We start from the raw sequence: 13948 nt of genomic DNA on the forward strand, positions 1-13948 counted from the left end.
TTCAGACCTTGCGGCTGAACCACGTATTCAAGAAGAAGCAGGCGGAGTTAGCGATACAGACGATTGGCGATGGATTGGGCACAGACGGCAACAGGCGGCAGCGCGTCACGAGATGAAGGTTACTGTCTTGAATGCCTAGGAAGCTGCTCTAGTACAGCGATTGGATTCATTTTACACGCAAGGCCCCAAAACAAGCAGCATCACAACAATGGTTCGCCACAGATATCTTGTGTCAAAAGTAGTTGATTTGGTATCATTGATGATAGAGTGTATCGAGCTCTGTCAAGTCTAATTCGCTCCATTCCGCCAAGTCCTCAGGACGTTTGCACAATTACTTGGGGGCTGGCAACGTCGGTTCCCGCAATGTGGGATGACCCCTAGCATGCAAAGGTTTGACTCTTTAGGTGATGAGCATAGACTCGTGTCCCTCATCAGGGCGGTTCAGGCCGATGTCCAACCTCTCAGGGAGGGACTTCTTGCTGGCACGGGCAGTCTGCTCCGCCCAGGCTCTCATCCTCACGAGCTCGCGAATGGACGCTTCTCGACGCTCAGACATGCGCTGAAGAACAGCCTTGTTGACGTTGTCCGCGACTTCCCTCCTCAGATCAGGATGAAGGATGGCGGCTTGCTGGGGCTCCAGGCTAGTACGCGGCACTACTAGCAAGGCCATGGTCTCTTCGAGATCGTTGAGAAATCGAGGATCAGTCACAGCACGAGGGGCCAGATGGGTCTGGGCGAACTCGAGCGTAGCAATTTCGTCCGACGATGCGGTGGAGGAGCGGATGCGCTCAACCAACTGCAGACGTAACAGCGCGAAGTGCAGGGTAGGGTCGCGATCCAGTATCTGACGAATTTGTTAGATCCAGTCCTCTCAGCGGGTACTTAAAAACGAAGAAATGAGGTGTTTGCTCAGTAAAAAGTGGTTGTTTCTCATCACGATCCGAAGATCATATGAGTGGTGCATGTAAAACTCGTGTTCTAATCATAGCAAGACAGAGGAAAGGAGGAGAGCGTCTTACCTCAGGATCGAGATCATTCAAGGCCTCTATCGCTGACTGCACGCTACCGATATGGATAGAGTGCTGGATCTGCTGTCGCAGTTGGATCGTGTCGTCGGCCTGATGTGGCTGGAGATTGGCCTCCTTGCTGAACTTTGCCGCAGCATTAGGGTAGCCTTCCATCATCAGGTAATCGAAGATGAGTGAGTTAATGTCGCTGGGGAAAGCCAAGTCAGCATGATGTTGAAACCAGTTACGTGTCGTAGAGGCATGAGACGAGACAAAATAGGTTCAGGCAAAATTTATATCGACTTTCTCCGCACGGAATTGCTAGGAGAGATTCCCATTGTGATAGTTGTTCATCATTTTGGTGTTGGTGGTGGATGGGGAAGGCTGGAGCAGAAGAGGAGAGGGCACAAACCTCTTAGGCGACTTCACGTCATCGACGCGCTCCTCAAACGAGTGCTTCATTGGCGTAGCTGTTGACGCTGACGAAGTCTGAAGAACGGACGTCTTAGCAAATGCCGAGGCATCGCCCATGATGTCAAAGCTGACGAACCATGATTCTCTGGCGCGTCTCGCGAACGAGACTGGCAGCTGCTCTGTTCCAAGCAGCGACGGAGACGGGATCGTTGGGATCTGGCAGTCCAGACATGCGGTGGGAGGTGTGGGGTCTGGGTAGGGTGAGTTGGTTCTAGGAGCAGTCGTGATCGAGGAGATTCTGACGCCGAAGAAGTGACAGCTAGGGGGGTTTGAGGTGGAACATTTGGGCCCAGGCTGTTCGATGGCGAAAGCAGGCTGGGACAGAAGAATGAAGGCGAAGGTGAAGACGAAATGGGAGTGAGGAAAGGAATGCAAAACGGGTGCAACGTAGGCTTTATTTGAAAGCAGGTGCAGGGCCTGGTGTGGATTTCCCGGCACGAGGCTGCCAATCAGAGCGTGTCCGGGCTTGACCTAACGCAGAATGGGGCTTCTGCTTTCGTTGGCGACGGCGGCCTGCACTTCTTTGCCCTGACCAGCTCGTGCCGTGTCGCTGAGCGAAGGACGGCTGAAGGCTACCACCTGCCTGAAAGCGCTAGGAGCGCCAAAAGCGCCCTGTAAATACAGTGTGAGAGGTGATGATCCTGCCTCCATGTGACGGGGAGTGGCCTCACGCGACCTGCAGCTCTGCGTCTTCAACCCATTGATGTCGACCAAGAACCTCTCTCCTCTCTGTTCAATGTTCTCCTCCAAGTAGGCAACAGTCTCCAGCTCTTGAAGCTCTCTTTCTCTGTCTACCAGACCATCTTCGCAGGCATAGCCTGTGCCGAGCTTTTCCCCCGTTTCAGCGGTCTAGACTCCACAAAGCTATCTTGACAGGGCTTTCTTATCTGTTTATCACCCTCCCACTCCTCTTCTGGGCCTCAATTGTCAGAATCTGAACTTCGGAGGGCGCCCGATGACGGGTACCGAAGCGCTGCATCTGCATCTGTGCTTTGTGTTCAAGAGCTTACGTCTCGCCGGCTGTTTGAGTCCACGTCTTCGCACTGACAAATCTTGTCGGCTTCTGTTCTCGAATCACGCCGTGTGGCCATCCAGCCTACCTTATCTTCAGCCACCGATCCAACTACCCCGCGGCTTCTCACTCGCTGATCTGTCTGTGATCTGGGAGACACAACTGCCAGCCTACCATGGCCGCCAACGAATCTCATGTCACGGTGCAGAAACGCCTTCATTATGCACCTCCCTGGGCCGATGTGTCTATCATTGGCATTGCAGGCTCGTCGGGCTCTGGCAAGTCGACGCTGGCGCATGCCTTTTGCAAGAAGCTGAACCTGCCGTGGGTCGTCATCTTGTCCATGGTAAGCGTTCACCTGAGTCGAGTGGCTGAGAGGATCGGTCTTGTCTAACATGAGAAGGATTCCTTCTATAACCCTTTGACGCCGGAGCAATCCAAGAAAGCGTTCAACAACGACTTCGACTTCGACTCCCCAGAGGTAGATCCATCCGCCTAACTTCCCAAGTGAAGAATTGTGTGCTTAATAATAGTGTGTAGGCTATCGACTTTGATGTCTTGACGCAGTGTCTTCGAGACCTCAAGGCTGGGTGCGTATCGCTCAATGTTTCCTTGCATAAGACAAGATGCAGCATGCCTAGGCCACTGACTAATGATGAACAGTAAGAGGGCAGAGATTCCTGTCTACTCTTTCGCCAAGCACCAGCGTCTGGACCATTCTACCACGATTTATTCACCACATGTTTTGATCCTCGAGGGCATCTTTGCCCTGTACGACCAACGTATTTTGGACCTACTGGACATGAAGGCATTGCCACCCTACTACGTTAGGCCAAAGACTGGTGCTGACGGTTCCAGATTTTCTGCGAGGCCGATCCCGACACATGCCTCTCTAGACGAGGTATGAACCTTAGGCTCCACTGCCATGACACCTGCTTATACCCTACAGTTCTTCGCGATGTCAGGGAACGCGATCGTGACGTCGAGGGTATCATGAAGCAGTGGTTTGGATTCGTCAAGCCCAATTTCGAGAAGGTAGGAATCTCAGCTCACTGCATGAAGGGCTGCTGATTGGGCGTAGTATGTCGAGCCGCAACGCAAGGTGGCTGGTAAGTCGCATCACGTTCCAGGGGTCTTCTACACCGATTAACCGGAAGTAGATGTCATCGTTCCTCGTGGTATTGAGAACCACGTTGCTATGAGTAAGCTTGCCCGCCGATGACCACGCCATGCGTGGCGAAACTGACATTCATCAGCCATGGTGGTTCAGTACATTGAGCGAAAGCTGCTTGAAAAGTCAACGCATCACCGTGCCGCCTTGACTCAACTCGAGATCGACGCAGCTGCAGAGCCGCTGTCTGACAAGGTCTTCATCCTTGATCAGACGCCACAGTTGCGGGGCATGAACACGATTCTCCAAGACATTGATACCTCTGCCGAGGATTTCATCTTTTACTTCGACAGGCTGGCCTGTCTCCTGGTTGAGAAGTACGCCGCTGCCTACCTTCACCATACCCGAAAGTAAAGACTGACGATATCAGGGCACTCAACAATGTCCGATTCAAGGAGTACGACGCAGAGACGCCCGCGGGCTACAAGTACAAGGGTCTCCAGGCCAAGGGTGAGGTTACGGCAGTGCTCGTGCTCCGTGGCGGCGCCGCGTTTGAGACGGCACTGCATAGACTGATCCCCGACTGCCGCACCGGGCGTATCCTCGTCCAGTCGAACGTGCGAACTGGCGAGCCAGAGCTGCACTACCTGAAGCTTCCTAGCCAAATCGAGAAGAGCGAAAGTGTGCTCTTGATCGACACACAGATGGCCAGCGGCGGTGCGGCGCTGATGGCCGTGCAGGTACTCGTTGACCACGGCGTTGCGCAAGAGAACATCGTGCTAGCGTGCTATCATGCTGGCAAGCTAGGCGTGCACCGGTTGACCAAAGTCTTCCCCGGTATATCTGTCGTGCTGTGTAACATGCTGCCCGACAGTGAGAACCGTTGGGTGGAGAAGAGGTACTTCCGGTGCTAATTGACGACTGAATGAGGATGGGTTGAGCAATGGGAAATGAGCAGGGCGAAGGATTAACTAGGTCGCCTGGCATGAGAGAAATAATTTTCATGCCAGCCATTTTTGCGTGATTCCTGATCTTTGTGTCGATCTCAGCTTGCTGCTTCGCTGTGAACCAGCGCCTCACAGCGAGGACCCTTGAGCATCAGAGATGCAATTCAGCAATAGCCACCGCTTGCAGTCAAAACTCGTTGTAAACCAAGGCCGGAACGTCTGAGATTTGTGCGACTTTGGACAATAGCTTGGGCCTAACCGTATCTCCTGATCTCTGTTCAGCTCCAAGATTCTTTGGACGACCACCGTAGCCCTCGGGCGAAATTTGGGTCTTGGAGTCACGGTCGACTTCATCACAGTTCTGATGGCTAAGCCTGGTCCGTCTGAAGGATGTCCTTCGAGGCTCGTAAATACCTGGTCGTACGAAATACGAACTTCAGCCTCGCGTCAACAACAAGGTTTTTTTTACGGATAATCGTAAGTCTGCTGGTCTATTGACTGGCTCCCTCGTACCTCCACGCGCCGGGCTGAAGCTTCCCTTCTCCAGCGTGTCAACCTTCAGTCACTGATGTGTTTGTCGTTGTTCTCCAGAAGGTCCAAGAGGCACTCTAGAACCTTCCTGTTGCGACCTGTCAGAATTGCCGACGAGCGCAAACATGGCTCAGCATTGCATTAGGAGCATATACACTCCGTCTTCGCTGGATGAGAGATCAGAGTACAATTGGGCTAGATATCTTGGGCCCGCATGAGTGGTACGGCGATCATGAGTTCATTCAGGGATACTAATGTTTCGCCGCACAAACTTCACTTCGACTTCGCTGGATGTATTTACTTGAACCCTGAATGCTCGACATTGTGGGTGTGGGTGCAGATAATATGGCGCAATGTAGTGGTGGGCGACAAAGTTATCTTGTCCTAACTTAAGCATATCATTATCATATTTGAGTAAAGTTCATCTACTATCCTCCGATTGGGGGAGATGTGAGACACTTATTCAGAATGTGGCCTATAGGAAAAGGCTCCTGCAAAGTCACCAAGTCCTCACGGCCTAGACGGCTCCTGAGTGGTTGTTCGTTCGTTCAGACAACCAGGTTCAAAATTTCTCAAATTCATGAACAAAGTCATTTCAACGCTGTATTTTCCTACAGCAGAGAGTTTTAAATTTTATTATATCGAGTACATAGTCAAAAAGGTCTGAGACCATTTGTAGACTTTGACCTGTAATCTTATAAAGCTCTGACCGTGCCGATACCTTGTACAAAATATCCAATTGACAGCTTCACTGAAATGCATATCGGCCGGTAAATGAGAAAGATGTCAGAGGTATGGTGTGACAAGTCTTCACAGCACGTGGTTATCTCCAGAGAGATGCTACTCTGGAGGGTAGGAAGTTGTAGCGTGCGAACATGGTCGGTTCGTAATTCATGCCCAGCATCATCCTGAAGCTTGTGATGACCAGCTGCTAACATCATTGAATCCTCTTGACGAGGGAAGCCGGTCCAGATCACTTCTCGAATCATGAGACAAAGTGTGTCATCCTGTCAATTGGCTGGGAGATACTTTGTCTATGTGGACTCTGTGTAGGGATGTTGGTGAGCTCTGATCGGAAAGCTGTCTTTGTGGTCTGCGTGGTTTTAGCTCAGAGATGACCTCATCAACGGAACGAGCGACCTGACGGCGAAAGGAGCCCTCGGCTGTAGCCTTTCGAGCTCGGTCTAGAAAACACGATGTGTCTGACATGATCAATTGGCTCGCACGTCGGTCTCTCGGTACGCTGCTCGGCCGTGAAGACGGAGGTCGGCAGGCCGGCACCTTCAGTCCGGGAAGACCGGCGTCATGTGGAGCTACTAAAGCAAGTTGTTCGTAAAGCTGGTGTTATCCAAGCGCGGCCGCCCCATTTCTTTTGGCCGAGGCCTTGTGCATGCATGCCCAATGATGTTTTCTCCGGAGAAATCAAATAAACAAAATCAAAGATACCTCATTAAGAACCCAAGGCCCTGCGAAGGCTATGGATGAAGTCACTTAAGTGTCAAGTACCGGAGCCATTGGGGTTGAGATGCAAAGCTCGAGCATCGACTGTTGCATGCTTGGCCTCTCCTGATTTTGCGGCGGCTAGTGCCTGTGCTTCCACTCTGAGTGTGCGGCGAGGTAGCGCCGTGCTGCGGGTCAATGACGTCTGGAGAGCAGGGATTGGAGCTCTGGCTGGGTCCTGGCTGGGTCAATGATAGCGGCCATCATCACCACCACACTAGCCTGTAGCAGCCAGCACCGACTCGATCGACCAACCACCATTCCGCTCGTCTCCTGCCACAAGCTGAGGTAGCTCCGACTTCTTTTCCCTCTCAATCACCTCGAAGCGATTTTTCTTTTGCAACCCAGTCGTAGCCTGCTACAGCGCTCTCAATCCCCGAAGCGCGCAGTTCTAATCTCCTCGACACACGCTCGTTCACTTGCTCTGCTGATGGACTGACACCTTCCCACCGCGAGAACCGACAACCCAACCACCACCTCATAGAATGCGCCCCGCCACGGCGACAGCGGCGCCTGTCCGCCTGGCACGCGCAACACGACAGTATCGAGGCATCACAGGACCGCACTGCCTCGCTGGCCGATCGCAACCTTTGACTACTCTGCAATCAAGATCATACGCGAATGTCCCCCCGCGGTCCCAAGCCCGAACCTCCCTGACGCCGTTCTTCTTCGACGCCCACAAGGCCCCCAAGGCTTCTGTCCGGCCCATATCCGGAAAGCCTCTACCCCAGGTCAAGTCAAGGGCCTGGAACTTTGCCTATCGGGCGGCAGCCTGGGTTTGGTATCTCTGTTGCCTTTGTCGGCGTTAGCGTCGTCGGCTTCTTCATTTACGATGCCTCGACATACAAGGAACATACGACCGGCATGGACATCACCGTCTCGCAGATGGCCTTGAACCCCCGAATTGGCGGGCCCAAAGAACCTGCCAATCGCCGAAGTCTTCATCGACGACTCTGACCATGAGACGAAGCAGAATCAGAAGGACAAGCCCAAGCTCGTCATCCTCGGTGGCGGATGGGGTGGCGTTGCCATGCTCAAGGCGCTGCACCCCGATGACTACCACGTGACGGTCATCTCGCCCAAGAACTACTTTCTTTTCACGCCCATGCTGCCCTCCGCCACTGTCGGCACCCTGGAGCTCCGCTCTCTCGTTGAGCCTATCCGCAGAGTTCTCGCCCGTGTCAATGGACACTTTGTTCGCGCCAAGGCGGAGAACGTCGAGTTCTCCCACAAGCTCGTCGAGGTGTCTCAAGAGGACAAGCAAGGGAACGTGACGAGATTCTACGTTCCATACGACAAGCTTGTCATTGCCGTGGGTTCAACGACGAACCCCCACGGTGTCAAGGGACTGGAGAACGCCCACTTTCTCAAGGACATCAACGATGCGCGGTTGATCCGCAACTCGATCATCCGCAACCTCGAAAAGTCTTGCCTACCGACAACCACCGATGAGGAGCGCAAACGCCTCCTATCTTTCGTCGTCAGCGGCGGCGGCCCCACGGGTGTCGAGTTCGCGGCTGAGCTCTTCGACCTTTTGAACGAGGACCTGACGGAGAACTTCCCTCGCCTCCTGCGCAACCAAATCTCGGTGCACCTGATCCAGAGCCGTAGTCACATCCTCAACACCTATGACGAGGCAGTCTCCAAGTATGCCGAAGCTCGTTTTGCACGCGACCAGGTTGACGTACAAATCAACTCTCGCGTTCAGGAGGTCCAGCCCGACAAAATCATCTACACACAGCGACAGGATGACGGTAGCATCGTCACGAAAGAGATCCCCATGGGCTTCTGCCTCTGGTCCACTGGTGTTTCTCAGACGGAATTCTGCAAACGTCTCTCGGAAAAGCTAGGCAGCATGCAGACGAACCGGCATGCCCTCGAGACGGACACCCATCTTCGCCTCAACGGTGCGCCCCTGGGCGATGTCTATGCCATTGGCGATTGCTCTACGGTCCAGAACAACGTTGCCGATCATATCGTGACATTCCTCCGTAACCTTGCATGGAAGCGCGGCAAGGACCCCGAGACCCTTGAACTGCATTTCAGCGACTGGCGTGACGTCGCCTCTGACATTAAGAAGCGATTCCCACAAGCTATTGGCCACCTGAAGCGCGTTGACAAGCTGTTTGCTCAGTTTGACAAGGATCAGTCCGGTACCCTCGACTTTGGCGAACTTCGGGAGCTGCTGAAGCAGATTGACTCCAAGCTCACCAGTTTGCCCGCAACGGCTCAGCGTGCTCACCAACAAGGCCAGTATCTTGCGCACAAGTTCAACAAGATGGCACGCACAGCCGACGCGCTGAGGCAGAACGAGATCCAGGACGGCGACATTGACACTGTTGTCTACAGGGCGTTTGAGTACCACCACCTCGGCAGCCTGGCCTATATCGGCAACTCGGCCGTGTTCGATCTCGGCCAGGGCTGGAATATTACGGGCGGATTGTGGGCTGTGTACGCCTGGCGTTCGGTGTATTTCGCGCAGAGCGTGAGTTTCCGCACGAGGATGCTGCTGGCAATGGACTGGGCGAAGCGGGGTTTGTTCGGCAGAGGTACGTTGCGTCGCTCAGGATTGACGGCCTTTACTAACGAGTCACAGATTTGGTTGCGTATTAGAAGCGTTTTCAAGGAGCATTATGTGCGATAGTTTCTGATTTCATGGACAGGAGGACCGGGACACATGTCAAATAGGTCATTACAGCCAGCCCGGCTTATGTATTCACGCTGCGTTATGAAGCGACGTCCTTGTTCCCCTGCATCTATAACCTGAAATCCTTGTACGACCACTTCTCCGAGTACTTGACCTTTGGCGCCTTGTGGAAGGCGATCCTCCTGCGGCTCTCGACCTTGCCACGCACCAGCAAGCTCCTGTACCTGTCCTTGAGCAGGTTACCTTCGGGCCGCAGCCTGCGGAGCGAGTCCTGCAGCTCATCCGGAAGAACGAGCTCGAGGTCACCCTCGGGCAGCTTGCTCTTGCCGAGCTTCTTCCTCCGCAGCGCGACCTCGCCGGCGCCGTCGTCCTCCTCCTCCGAAGAGTCGACTTCGGCCTGTTGCGCAACCAGGGCCTGCACAAAGGCGTCGCGCTCGGCAATCTCGGACGCAATCTCCCTGATGCGTTTCGTCTGCTCGTCGCGGGCTTTGATCTTGGACTCGTGCTTCTTCAGACCCTCCTCGGCCTTGCGGCGCTTGATTCTGTTGCGCTGGACCGTTGTCTTGCGCTTGCGCGGCTTGCTCGCCGCCGATACACCCTCGGCATCCGACCCCTCAGCATCCGTCTCGAAGCCCTCCCAGGCCGAATCCTCGTCCCACTCGGAGAGGTTGGCGCGCGCCTCGGCGGCGTCGGCCTCGGCAGCGGACCGGGCAATAGCCTCCTCGCGCAGGCGCGTCTCCTCCTCCTTGGCGAGGCGCTTCTTCTCGACCTCGACGGCCTTGGCCGACTCGACCTCGAGGCGGGCGGCGTAGTCCTCGAAGAGGGGGTTGTAACTGTGGCCGCCCTTGGGCTTGGCCACGGCGCGGACCGTCTTGCCCGACGCCGCGAGCGAGACGGGCTTGTGGCGCAGCGTGCGCGGGGGCTTGGGCATTTCCTTCTCGGGGATAAAGTTGTCCTCGGCCCGCTCGACGACGGGCTTCTCGACGGGCGGCGGCGCCGCCCAGACGTCGTAGGTCGCGGGCTGACGTCGATGTCGAGGGCGCCTGGCCGTCGGCGACGCGGCGCAGGCGCGCGAGCTCGGCGGCCGACACCCAGTCTTGCGGGCGCGCTTCGTCGGGAGCAGGCCGTCCGAGGTCTTGGGGGCGGGCCGCTTGCGCAGGGACACGGCGGGGACGGCGGAGCGTTGGGCGATGATCTCGTCGGCGCGCAGCGTCTTGGTCACGCGCTGCTTCTTCTTGGGGTCCGTCTCGCCGACGGTGTCGATGGCGAAGAGGTCGGCTGAGTCCTTCTCGGCGGCGACACCACTGGTTTTCTGTTAGCCGGGCGGGGCTTCATGTGGAAGTATGGCCCAGGCAACGGGCCGGGGAGAATTGGGCCCTCTCTCTTACCCTCGGATGATTTCGTCGTTGAGGGCGTTGAGGCCTTGCTCAACTTCGGTGAGGTCGACATTTTTCCTCCATGCCTTCTTGCCTTTCCTTGACGGTTGCTTGTGCTGTTGGGGCGCTTCGGTCGACCCCGAGAGGGGTTTGAGAACGGGCATCGTGGTGGTTTGGTGATGGTGGAGAGACAAAAGCTGGCAATGGCGAACTTTTGCTGGCTGCAGATAAGACGAAAGGCAGTTTTAGTTCTGCATGTACACCAAAATCGTCGGTCTGCCACCTGCTTCAGGGTCGGCGGGGATTCTGGATTTTTTTCCATGGGCCAATCTAATCGGCACGTGAGCGGAATGTGGAGCCATCGAGTAAACTTCCCCCAGTCGATTTTAGAGTGGGAACAATGCCTTATCTTATCGACGTGCATCTCCACCAATCGCTCGGAATGACCGCCGCCAAGGTCGAGAGGCACGAGAATGGAAAGCTCCAGACCTGCAGACCTCCTTTCCCCTTGCAACCCGCAGCGCCCTCACCCAAGCTGTTCTCGAGACGCCTCCCCCCCGACTTTGACGGCATCACGCGTGCGAACGACTGTCATAATCGACACTTTTCGTTGAACGCCGCTGCGACTTTTGCGAACCGACAAGAACCGTCCGCGCCGTGTCGCCCCCCCTCTCTCCCCTCCTTCGAACCCTATCCACCGCCCCTCCCCCATACCGAGGCTAAGAGGACAGCAACACCGGCACGATGGCGTCCGGATCCTACAACAACCCGCTCAAGAAGTTCAAGTACGAATTGTCGTGACGAGATGATGGTCGGCAGCGGCTGACACTACACAGGCTCGTCTTCTTGGGTGAGCAGAGCGTCGGCAAGACGTCACTCATTACACGGTTCATGTATGATTCATTCGACAACATGTACCAGGCGACAATCGGCATCGATTTCCTCTCCAAGGCATGCCAACTCGAGAACTGTATCAATGGACCGAGCTGACCGGCTGTAGACGATGTACCTCGAGGACCGCACCGTTCGCCTGCAACTGTGGGATACCGCCGGCCAGGAGCGATTCAGGAGTCTGATTCCCTCCTATATTCGAGACTCTAGCGTTGCCGTGGTTGTCTACGATATCTCGAGTACGTCAAACCCAGACTTGGGACAGCCTCCGCGGTACCCTCCTTTCCGACGCACCTTCAAGGACTAATCTGTGCAGACGCGAAATCGTTCCAGAACACCAAAAAGTGGATAGACGACGTGCGCGCCGAGCGCGGAAACGACGTCATCATCGTGCTTGTCGGCAACAAGACGGACTTGAACGAGAAGCGCGAGGTCACGACGCAGCAGGGCGAGGACGAGGCCAAGAAGAACAACCTCATGTTCGTCGAGACGAGCGCGAAGCTCGGCCACAACGTCAAGACGCTTTTCAAGAGGATAGCCCAGGCGCTGCCGGGCATGGAGGGCTCCGACACGGCCGCCCAGGCTGCTAACCAGAGTATGTCCCGCCACTTCAGAGATTCCGTTTCGAGTCCCTACTGACTGTTCTGCGCCACAGTGATCGACGTCAAGACCAACACGCAGCAGTCCTCGCAGGAGGGGTGCGCGTGCTGAGCGGCCAGTGTGGGCCGCCCCTGTCCCTCTCCTTTGGGACTACGAGATGCAACGCTGTGATGAACGGGCCGCCGGGGCAGGATATCTATCTTAAGCATAGCGTGCAAATGAGGCTGCTTTCATCGGTTCAGTTTGTATCATATTTGGCAGACCATGCTCACGATCGTTCGTACATACAGTACCTCCTACCTTATTTTAATCAGTTTGAGTCGAGTTGAGTCCGGGTCCTTGTGATCTGCCATGTTTCCACCCACCTACCGGCCGGATATGCACCAGGGCCGGTCGAGGGCAGGGCGCCGGCGACGGTCCTAGGTCTACGATCAATGCTGGCGCACGGGGTTTCTACTCGATCTGTTGCATATCATCTCTAGACAAGACTTCCTTTATCTTTTGACTTGATCTTTTGAATTGAGATGCCCTTGTGTAACAGCTTTGAACATCTGCCCTGAGAGATTTGAGTAAAGCCCCTCGAATTCGGTACTTGGGCATCTATAGCAGGTGACATGAAATGATTGGAACACCCGCTTTGGCCAAAGAACATCCAACAGCGTACTGCTTGTCGTGAGCTCATCACTCAGAAAACGGACAATAGCCCACAAACCTACAACATAGACGACCAGGTTTCTCCTCGTCGGGCATCTGGTGGTGCCCGGCTCCAGCGGTCTCATGCAGGCTGCCGGTCGCGTGACAGTCCGAGGCAGCCGGCGACCTGCCCCCCATTGTGGACCGGTTATGTCATGGGCTTGGACCCTGCGTTCGCTTTCGCTCAGCCAGCAGCCTACCAGCGGCTGACCAGCGACCAGCCGGCACCCAGCCAGGATTGCTCCTTCGCCTTGGGCCTAATTACCGAGAGATCCGCTTCGACCGCCAAACCATCATCGTTTTCTCCTGGCAGCTTTCTTGATTTGCCATTTGCACCAACACATCTGCGATACCACCAGCGACATCATCTGCGACACAACCTACGCGCCCTGGTCGACACTGCAATATTTCTTAGACGCGACACGAAAAAACGACTCTACAGATCATGGCGCTCAACGCATGGGGGTGGCTGCCTAGGCCTAAGGTACGGTTCCCTCTCGTCGTGCCGCCGTCTCACGTCGCGTCTTTCAAAGCCATTCTCTAACGATGTCCCAGACCTTCCTCGGCCTCATCAGCTTGCAAAATGGCACCGAAATGATCACCCTGACGCTCATCTTCAACAAGCTCACGGGTTTCTACGGCCTGCTCGCCATCCTCACGGGATACTCTCTGTCGCTCCTCCAGCTCTCCATGTACATCTACTCCCTCGGCGTCCTCCTCGTCACGGCCGCTCTGCTGCCACACATCCGCAAGCAGACGCCCTTTGAATGTCTAGCCCTCGCCTGGCTCTATATCATCGACACGGTCCTCAACGCAGCGTACACCACGGCTTTTGCCTTGTCATGGTTCGCCCACTCAACCGCGCTCGAGCGCCACCCCTCCCCGGCCGATGGCTCCTCCATCTCGGTCAACTCCGCCGTCCCCGACGCGACCCTCGCCACTGGTACCCCCGTCGTACCTGATGTGCCCGGCTCGACCAAGCACATCGGTCCTGAGGAGTCGTGGACGAGCCTCGGCCTCGTCATTGGCTTCACCGTCGTGCGCGTCTACCTCGCACTCGTCGTCATGGCGTTCGCCCAGAAGGTCCTGCAGCGCGTCGGCGAGAGCGGCTGGGTGCCTGAGAACCGCAAGGTCGACGCCGAGGACCTCTTCGCGCGCG

At 55.6% G+C, this 13948-nt stretch overlaps 6 protein-coding genes across 6 annotated transcripts in view; 4 read left to right on the forward strand and 2 right to left on the reverse strand.

Moving 5' to 3' along the window:
- Positions 1–238: 238 nt before the first annotated feature.
- Positions 239–1538, reverse strand: VDBG_08340 (conserved hypothetical protein; the record flags this gene model as incomplete). Its single annotated transcript, XM_003001249.1, has 3 exons — positions 239–844; positions 1020–1215; positions 1420–1538. The coding sequence occupies 3 exons, from the start codon at positions 1536–1538 to the stop codon at positions 401–403; spliced, it is 759 nt and encodes a 252-aa protein (XP_003001295.1).
- A 1130-nt stretch (positions 1539–2668) lies between these two features.
- Positions 2669–4613, forward strand: VDBG_08341 (uridine kinase; the record flags this gene model as incomplete). Its single annotated transcript, XM_003001250.1, has 10 exons — positions 2669–2839; positions 2897–2974; positions 3034–3083; positions 3157–3301; positions 3364–3394; positions 3443–3528; positions 3575–3602; positions 3654–3695; positions 3750–3981; positions 4035–4613. The coding sequence occupies 10 exons, from the start codon at positions 2669–2671 to the stop codon at positions 4516–4518; spliced, it is 1347 nt and encodes a 448-aa protein (XP_003001296.1).
- Positions 4614–7067: 2454 nt separating this feature from the next.
- On the forward strand, positions 7068–9195 carry VDBG_08342 (external NADH-ubiquinone oxidoreductase; the record flags this gene model as incomplete). Its single annotated transcript, XM_003001251.1, has 3 exons — positions 7068–7358; positions 7502–9131; positions 9179–9195. 3 exons carry the CDS (start codon positions 7068–7070, stop codon positions 9193–9195), a joined length of 1938 nt encoding a protein of 645 aa, XP_003001297.1.
- Positions 9196–9338: 143 nt separating this feature from the next.
- On the reverse strand, positions 9339–10769 carry VDBG_08343 (60S ribosome subunit biogenesis protein NOP53; the record flags this gene model as incomplete). Its single annotated transcript, XM_003001252.1, has 2 exons — positions 9339–10533; positions 10618–10769. 2 exons carry the CDS (start codon positions 10767–10769, stop codon positions 9339–9341), a joined length of 1347 nt encoding a protein of 448 aa, XP_003001298.1.
- Positions 10770–11005: 236 nt separating this feature from the next.
- VDBG_08344 (GTP-binding protein ryh1) lies at positions 11006–12207 on the forward strand (the record flags this gene model as incomplete). The annotated part of the gene is made up of 4 exons (XM_003001253.1): positions 11006–11390; positions 11442–11455; positions 11606–11735; positions 12152–12207. The coding sequence occupies 4 exons, from the start codon at positions 11006–11008 to the stop codon at positions 12205–12207; spliced, it is 585 nt and encodes a 194-aa protein (XP_003001299.1).
- A 1128-nt stretch (positions 12208–13335) lies between these two features.
- VDBG_08345 (conserved hypothetical protein) overlaps positions 13336–13948 on the forward strand; it is a gene marked incomplete at both ends in the record, with an annotated part of 1314 nt that continues 701 nt past the window's right edge. Inside the window, one exon of the mRNA XM_003001254.1 lies at positions 13336–13920. Coding sequence (XP_003001300.1) covers positions 13336–13920 — 585 coding nt within the window. The remainder of the gene's footprint in view (positions 13921–13948) is intronic.

The sequence above is a fragment of the Verticillium alfalfae genome, genomic scaffold (assembly GCF_000150825.1).
Source record: "Verticillium alfalfae VaMs.102 supercont1.12 genomic scaffold, whole genome shotgun sequence".
NCBI lineage: Eukaryota > Fungi > Ascomycota > Sordariomycetes > Glomerellales > Plectosphaerellaceae > Verticillium > Verticillium alfalfae.